This window comes from Spodoptera frugiperda, chromosome 18, assembly GCF_023101765.2.
Source record: "Spodoptera frugiperda isolate SF20-4 chromosome 18, AGI-APGP_CSIRO_Sfru_2.0, whole genome shotgun sequence".
NCBI lineage: Eukaryota > Metazoa > Arthropoda > Insecta > Lepidoptera > Noctuidae > Spodoptera > Spodoptera frugiperda.
The window spans coordinates 10632624-10641489 of NC_064229.1; the positions used below are offsets into that span (position 1 = coordinate 10632624).

An 8866-nucleotide genomic window follows, 5' to 3' on the forward strand; every position below is an offset into this window, starting at 1 on the left:
AACATTTTTAATACTTGCGTTGGCGTTCAAAACTGCCTTACTGGTTTGTTTGAAATAAAATATGTTGACTTTGACTTATGAATAACACAAAAATACAAACACAACAAAAAAGTTAAGTAAATCACAATTTAATCATTCCGAACTAAGAAAACAATATTGTCCGTCGTTTTTCACACACAATTTTCTCATACCAATCACAAATGAACCTTGTAGCGTTTCAATACAGTTCAATTTACAACTCAGTGTGGGTTGAGGGGAATTTCTTGAGCACAGCGTGATAGAGGTTGTAGAAAGCGTATACTGATACACTGATGATCACGAATAGGGAGCCTCCGAAGACGAAGCTGAGGAAGTTTCCATCTATCATCGTGGTTCCTTGGAGGCTGGTGGCCTGACCTTGGAACAGCTCCTTGGTGCCAGTACCAGCCGCCTTCCGTTCCTCCATCATTTTCTTCATGACTGACAGTCTTTCTTTCAACTCGTCTATGGATTCCACCATGTCTTCTGAAACTGGAGAATTGTTGGGTTAGTTTTGTAGTTATTTGGTTATGAAGAGGTGAAGGTCTAGCTCAGTGGAGCTAGAGGGAGCCTGTTTTCAGTTGTTGAGTGAATCAAGATGGTGATTTGCAATGTCTACTTTGATAAATAGACTGGAATGGAAAGATTTACTCATACAACATTGTTTTCGGTTATATTGTTGCTTTGCTTAAATATAACTGGAAAAGGTGTCTTAGTTATGTCTGGTTTTGAGTCTCAAGTGAGAAAAAGTACTCCTATGCATCTTTGTCTCATCTTCGTATTGGCATATCTATGTATGGCCCGGAGGTATAAGATGCCCACTTCTTATTCACGGGGGTGCGACTTCGAAAACTAACAACGACAAAGTACCAATGTGACTTTTCCCGAGTTATATGTATTAGACACCACTGACAAACAATGAAGGAAAACATCGTGAGGAAACCTGGGCTTTTAATTTCTAATTATAAGTTTGAAATTGCCAACCCGCATTAAGCAAGCGTGGTGATTAATGCTCAAAACTTCTTCATGTAAGAAGAAGCTTTGGTCAGCAGTGGCCACTTATAGGCTGTTGATGATAATGATGATGTATGTATAAAAGTTGATATTAATACCGCAATACAACTAACCGTCAGTATACCCATACCCACTATTATAATATGTACCCCTTTAGCCCACCCTTTCCTTCAATTAAAGCCAGACAATGTGCGTCTTTACCCTCGTCCTAACTTAGGTTTCTAGCTTTTACACTAACCTACAATTTAACTAATGAAAGTCTGAAGTTAGACATGTCAAAGTAAATTAGTAACAGCAGAGTGAAACCAGCCCTAACTTGAACTTTAACTTGAAACTCGATTTATACAAATTAACTTGTATTTTGGTTAAGATTAAATCATTAGTGTGTAACTGGGTTGTTAGAAACGTTACGCTTTTTATATTTAAAGGGGCTTACAGAGGCGCTAGCTCAACGTAATTTCCAAATTGATTTAGTAATAGCAAATCAAACCACTTTAATGCGTCCATAGTGTACAGTGTAGTCTACAATTTTATACAGTAATATGTATCAACTCCAAATCCTAATACGTTCTTGTTTTATAACCAATATTATACACAAGATTGTAAGTATATTAGCATTTACACAATGTATACTAACGCAAAATAAAATTATGCCTAGGTACACGAAAGATAAATAAAAAAAATATAATTCCATCTTAACTAACTAAACAAATTATTCTGAACACAAAACAAATTTTAAATAATACCTACTTTAAGTATAAAAGATTATACCACAATGACAAGTTCACTCAAATTTTAAACAATAGCTCACAAAGAGCGAGGCTTGTGTTTCTAGTCATAAAACTCATAAGCCACAGGTTAACAACCCTTTACAAATGCCTCACTTATTAAAACACTAACTAAAGGTATTAAAACAAAAGAATCTCCTAATCAACTGAGACTAGACTATAAAAAAACAGTTTTAATACCTATATTAATTAAGACAAGGTTCATTTTAGCAAAGAAATTATATTAAAACACAATACAAGACAATTTTCTCCCGGTTTTAGTATGGAATGTAAACAAAAAACGCGGTTTTCTTCACATTTATTGGATTAAGACTGACTTAGACTAGATATAAGACATGTAGATTATATTCTTACCTTCAGGGTCACGTTCAGAGCTGCCTTTTACCATTTTTAAAGATATTTTGCACTCACTGAAGCTAATGTTTTCTGTTTACTGTTGCATTGTATCCCGTAGGGTCACGGCGGGAGAAACATGGCCGCCACGCATGCGCACCGCCGCGCCCGGGAAGACTCGGGAATATTGATCGTTAGTCGGCAGGATTACCTGGAATTTCGGTCTAGATTTGACCTGCCCGTGTTCCTAGCTATTTGAGTTGCAATGTCCAATATTGAGCTTTAAAATTTACAAGGTTTCGCTTTTAGATATTTTGTGTTGGATTATTTTCAGAATGTATTAGAGTTGGCGGAGGTAAATTGGTTTAGTATTTGTGTTAAAAATATACTACACCATATACAGAATTGAATATTATACAGTATAGAGTTTTATTATCCCTGTACAATGACCTATTCGTGTAACCCCCCTTATTCTTATCGTGGGTATTGTAGAATCAAGTAGGGACCTACACATCTGGCAGTTACTGGACGACAGACCTATGTGATACGAGTAATGCTGAATCATTTTATGCTGCGATCTTCAATTAGTCTGCCAAGTCTGGTATTCCCAGAGTTGGGTCGAAAAGCAGTAGTAGGGACGGGGTGGTTTTTAGTCATTAAAAATCTGACACTCCCTCTCGCCCCGCTCAAGGCGGGGGAAGTAATTGGATGATTTTACCTCCTTAAAAAAATGTGTTGTATTTTGGCAAACCCTCATCCTCTTAAGTAAGAGAGTTTCATATTCCAGCAATCAACCATCACGGTTGTTGATGATAATTTTTGATGAATAACAACCATAAAGGAAAAGAAACATCAAGTATAAAGTTCTATGCACGACCCTGTCCGTATATTTATGGTTACCTGTTACTTATTGTTCAAGCGTCAACCGTTATTTCAGTTCACTGCGTTTCCTTTGAAAGATTATACTTCATAATATCAGCTTACTAACCTGAGTGCGATCGTTTTGAACTCGGAGTTAACTTCGAGTTAGAACAAAAGAACCGCTTTCATTATGAACCTAGTCTCACGGAAGATAGAACAGAAAGTTAAAGGACTGTTGCAAACAGGATAAGTTGTAGCAAAAATTAAATGATGTAATAATAGGGTTACTATGACTTTCCCTGTTTCGTGGAAGCGTTTACAAACAAACATACAAGTTTAGGTACATACAAATGATACCCAGACCCCAAACAACAGTTTGTAGACTGATCACAAAAAGAGTTGCTCCGTGCGGGAATCGAAGCCACTACAGGTTGCGTGGCAGCCAGTTACCCAACCAACGCGCCAACCGTGCAGTCAGGTTTAAATGATATCCAAAAATCAGCAGTTCACGAAAATAAATGTGAACAAACAAATAAAACATCCAAAATCAAAACATAACACTTATAATATCAATATCAGAGCCTATAAATAAAATAATTTACAGAGAGGAAACAGTTTGTACGATCCAGTCAGTGTAGGAAGCGACCTTGGTGCTGACTCCAGGGTAGACGGGATCAGCACATCCACGGCCCCAGGAAACGATACCGACCAGGATGCCGTCGTAGTAGAGAGGACCACCAGAGTCACCCTGGCAGGCGTCCTTGCCACCGACGTCGAGGATACCGGCGCAGATCATGTTTTGAGTAACTCTTCTGGGGAAGAGAAGGCTGGCGTAGCGAGAAGCGCAGACGTCGTGGTTGATGGTGTAGATCGTGACGTCGCGGAGGATTGCTGAGGCCAGACCGCCTTGCTGTTGGGGTTAAAATAAAGAAATGAGAGGTCGATGTCTAATGTAACTATCGTTAGTGTTAATAAAACATATAACTCTAGAAACTACAAGAATTCACACAATAGTAATTTTCTAATGAAGTAGGTACGCTTCACGGTAGACTTTTACATCAGCTTAGAGATACAACTACGACTTTTTTAACAAAAGAGAAATTTCACCATAACTGGAAAAAACGTTAACTACCTAAAACATGTTCAAATCTACCTTCACATCATAAAAACTAATCAGACACATCTGTTGAAATACTTTTCAAAAACAACTTACAGAAGTGGCACCCCATCCAGAATGCACCACAGGCAGGTTATCAGGGAGCTCAAACCCTTGAGGAACAATGGGGACTTGTTGGATGCGGTCGTTGTAGACCAGGGCTGAAGCCAGCTGGATGACGCTGATGTCTCCGTCCATCTGGTTGCTGCCATAAGTGGGGTGGTTGACGATGCGGTTGATTGAGACCACGACGCCACCAGACGCACGGTTGGAGGTACCGGCTCTGATACGACGGTTGCGGGTGTTGAGGCTGGAAATTTATGGAATAATTGTGATTTAAATGCACTGATTGAAATAAGTATTTTAATAATCTCTCGTTATAATTTAACATTAAAAGATTAAACATTATTCTACCCAAAAATCTAAGTGCAATCGATACGGCAAAACTTGGTGCACAAAAAAAAACTCTAGAACTATCTAAGTAAATGTACCCATGTATGCAAATAATGTATTTTTGACTTAGGATTTTCACAGCTGTGGTTTCAAAGTGGAAATGAGGGTTCATTTTCATTATAATATACGTGTTTACAATACAATTGTCGTTGAATGTGACAGACATCATCATTAACCCCCAATTTATCGTCTATCCTTGAACAGTTTTTTTAAACATTGCCCCACAATATGATTTTCTCCCGTGTCGTGGGTGCATATACAAACATACAAGTTCACATACGCATGCCACCTAATTCTATTAACTGCAAGTATCAGAAAGTCAAGTAAAACATGTTCATGTTCATCCGTGATCATGGCGCTTGAAACAGTGCCGAAATATCGGAAAGTCATCGACATAAATAAACATGGTAAATATCCCGTCTCAAGTTCTAATAATAGTGTTAGTGACCATGTCAGTTTAAAAAAAAAATACTTACATTCCAGCGAAGCAATGCGCAGCAGACACGACGAATCTGGTGTTGAGGATGCTAGCAGCACAGGACTGTCCCCAGATGATGCCGGTGCGGCTCTCCACCTGCACAATGCTGGGGTAGTTCTCGATCACGGTGGGGTTGCCCCCCACGATGCGGTTTGGGACCGCATTGGCGCAGGCTACTGCTGGAATTTTGAAATGGATTTTTGAAATAGAAGGTGATATTTAGGAAGTGTTAAATGCATTTATTTTGGTCATTGGTTTATGTGGTCATTCTTTTGAATTAATAGACTCCATAATTAGCCTATTCACAGACATTTATGAACAGTTTGTTAATCACATAATTTAATTCTTATTTTCACATTTCTGATCACATTTTGATTTATGTTATTGTTTTTCCCATATTTTTTACTTTTTCTATTTAGTTTGACGTTTTTAAGTATTCTTTAAAAATGCTACTAACCTGCTACCAAGAATAAGACACACACTAGCTTCGCCATTATGTCAACCAATCGTAATGAATTGATTCACGTGAATTCATTTTTATAAGTAAATAATGATTAGGGTTCCGTCATAACTATTGTAAGACGTTGTACACAAACGCCAGCGAATGAATCTCTCCATTTGAATTTCAGTTTTAAACCCATTCAATAGAGATTAAAATAAGCATCAATTTGGAATACTTGGCAAATTGGTGTAAGCAGCTTCAAGTGATTATCTTCGTTTGAATAAGTGTGATCGACTTAACGTCAAGAATAGCTTGTTTAATCAAATCCAATCAACTAATGACTGAGTATAATTATTTTTAATCATGTAGACCTATGAATGAAAAAGTAAAGAAAAGTAGGAGTTTACATGCTACATGTTGCACGGCAGCCAGTTACTCAAATTATGGATCGGTTACACAAAGACAGATTTTTTTTTAATATTCCATTATCTACGGAACCAATGTGCATCACATATCTTGTATTCCTGTTTACAGGTGTATAATCTTTGTCAGAATTATTTACAACCTAGATTTGGAGATTACATGCCAGTAGTTTTTGTTTGTTAATTACTTTATGACTATTAATTAGAACGGATTATGTTTAACAGATAAATAATTCTTAGGTTCGTAATTGTAAGTTTGTAGACGTTTTGTTATGGTGTTTTTGTTATAAGCATTTAATAAAGGTATGAAAAGGTTCGTTATTATGAGTTTGTAGACGTTTTGTTTTGCTGTGCTTATAACAAAGCATTTAAGAAAGGTATAAAATAGATTCTTGACCAATTTTCTTCTTCAAAAGAAGATATTTGAAAGTTCGTGGAAAATATAGCTATTTTCCACGAACTTTCAAATATCTTCTTTACTCAAGTGTCATACTAATCAGGAGCTGCGGACTGCCTAGCGGGTTACCTGGATCACGGCTCGAAAAGTAGGAGTAGGAACGGGGTGGTTTTTAGTCAGTAAGAGTCTGACACTCGATCTCGCCCCACCCAAGGAGAGAGATAGGTAATCCATTGGATGATTTTGCCCTCAAAAAAGGTTCCTTTTCTAACATAACCTAACCTAACTACTGTAGGTACCTAATTAGCGACTGTTATTTTTTTAGTCTAAAATGTAATATCTAAAACCGATTTTTCAGACTTAGGAGAACCAAGTCTGAAAAACTGCATCAAAATCGGTTCAGCCAAACACGAGATAATCGCACACAAACATACATACAGGCCAAACTGAGAACCTCCTTTTTCTTGAAGTCTGTTAAATAGTAGTGATTTTAACAACATACGTAGGTACGGTAGCATAATATGTTGTTTGTATCATTTTAAAACCTATTTTATTAATCTTTTTATTGTCATTTATTGAACGTAACACGATAAGAAGAATCTAAAGACGAGTAGGTATTATTTAGGAATGCTGGTTCAACGTACCTACCTAGTTTTGTAAAAATGTATAATCACGATGTTTTATCACAACCTTTGTTCAATCATCATCAATAATTTATCCGGGTTAATCATTTCTGGTTTTCCCGTCTTAAGTCGGGTTTTTTTAAGATATAAGCCGGTTAACGAGCAGACAGATCACCTGATGGTAAGCAATTGCCGCTGCCCATGGACACCCGAAACACCAGAGGCGTTACAAGTGCTTTTCACGGCCTTTTGAGTGTTAGGAACGAAACACAACGTAAGCGTTGTTTCACGTCGGTTTTCTGTGAGACCGTGGTATCACTCCGGTCGAGCCAGCCCATTCGTTCCGACGCATTGCTCTCCCACTATTTAACTTTATCTAGAATCATATCGACCATGATTCGTAAAGTAATTATCCCTAAATTAATCACTAAGACTCTAGCTTCAGACAGTAGTCCTACAAGCCATGGGGCGTCGGCTGGGCTCGCTGTCATCGCAGCGGTAAGTCCCCTCTTTGAGGAGTGGCTAGAGAGGCGCCACGGCGTCCTCACCTACCGCCTAACGCAGGTGCTTACCGGACATGGGAGTTTCGGTAGGTTCCTGTTCCTTATTGGGCGGGAGGAAACGCCCGGGTGTCATCACTGTGAGGACCGCCCGGAGGACACGGTAGAACATACGGTGGCGGTATGCCCTGCGTGGGCTGAGCACCGCCAAGTCCTCAGGGATGTGGTCGGCGACGGCGACCTCTCGCGCCCGGCACTGGTTCAGGCCATGGTGCGGAGCGAGAGGGACTGGGATGCCGTCTCCTCCTTCTGCGAAGCAGTCATGCTAGCTAAGGAGGAGGCGGGGCGCGTGAGAGAACAAACCTCCTCACGCCCCAGCCGTCGCGAAAGACACTCCGGGCGTAGGGGATCCCGAGACGATCTCCGGCCACCGTAAGTGCGGGCCTGCGGATGGCGAGCAAGGGTAGCTCACCGCCCGAACAGAACCAGACCCGTGCGTGCGGCGCGTCGCGTTCCGCGCGCGCCTCAAAGAGCCATCATACCACCACAGATGGGGCCCAATAGGGCTGATGCCTGATCCGGAGCTGCGGACTACCTAGCGGGTTTACCGGGGCTCCGGCTCGAAAAGCAGGAGAAGGAACGGGGTGGTTTTTAGTCAGTAAGAGTCTGACACTCCCTCTCGCCTCGCCCAAGGCGAGAAAAGTCATTGGATGATTTTCCCCCTCAAAAAAAAAAAAAAAAAAAAAAAAGTGGGGCGTCGGCAGAATTAAATACACTAATCGTGGAGAATATGGCTAAGCATATTAATGCGTACCTAAGTCAAGCATTTAAAAATACTTAAGGCAGTTTGACATTCTCGCTTATTTTTTATTGATTTTTGCAGTAAATTATTTGAAATCTTTATGAAGACCCCTTGACAGAGGAAGATAATAGGAATGTAAGATTGTGAATAAAATTAAGTGAAGAGAGGTGAGAAAAGATCACAAAGTACCCGTATAAACCTCTTTTAAAATCGACGCAATAATTTGAAACTGTATCTTATCAATTGACGTAGTAATACTCGTACTTATGTCTCCTAATCTCATCTTATCAGTTACAATTGCATATTCTATCTTTATATCTGTTTTGTCTGGTCCCAAGCGAATTTTGAGAATAAATTTACTTAAACTTAAGAAGTTATTTATTAATCTTTTAGCATATTGGTGATGCCAATGCCTTAAATACTAAGTCTATCATAATTATTATTAATAACTAGCTTCTACCAGCGGCTTCGTCTTCCTTCTCGTGTGATAAAATGTATCCTATCACCCAAGGCAGCTTATGCTCTGCCTGTAAACCAAATTTCATTAAAATCCGTTCAGTTATTTGAGCGTGATTTTTT

General features: G+C 39.2%; 2 protein-coding genes across 3 annotated transcripts; both read right to left on the bottom strand.

Moving 5' to 3' along the window:
* Positions 1-108: 108 nt before the first annotated feature.
* On the bottom strand, positions 109-2436 carry LOC118278098 (uncharacterized). The gene is made up of 2 exons (XM_035597169.2): positions 2175-2436; positions 109-510 (listed from the first exon to the last, which is right to left on the bottom strand). Exons 1-2 carry the CDS (start codon positions 2206-2208, stop codon positions 233-235), a joined length of 312 nt encoding a protein of 103 aa, XP_035453062.1. The 5' UTR covers positions 2209-2436; the 3' UTR covers positions 109-232.
* A 1125-nt stretch (positions 2437-3561) lies between these two features.
* Positions 3562-5692, bottom strand: LOC118278170 (trypsin, alkaline C-like). Of its 2 annotated transcripts, none has more exons than XM_035597271.2 (4): positions 5559-5692; positions 5100-5280; positions 4228-4480; positions 3562-3924 (listed from the first exon to the last, which is right to left on the bottom strand). In XM_035597271.2, the coding sequence occupies exons 1-4, from the start codon at positions 5593-5595 to the stop codon at positions 3613-3615; spliced, it is 783 nt and encodes a 260-aa protein (XP_035453164.1). In that variant the 5' UTR covers positions 5596-5692; the 3' UTR covers positions 3562-3612. The 2 variants fall into 2 exon arrangements, with proteins under 2 accessions (XP_035453164.1, XP_035453165.1); XM_035597272.2 differs by having other exon boundaries at positions 5100-5277; positions 5559-5632.
* Positions 5693-8866: the final 3174 nt, after the last annotated feature.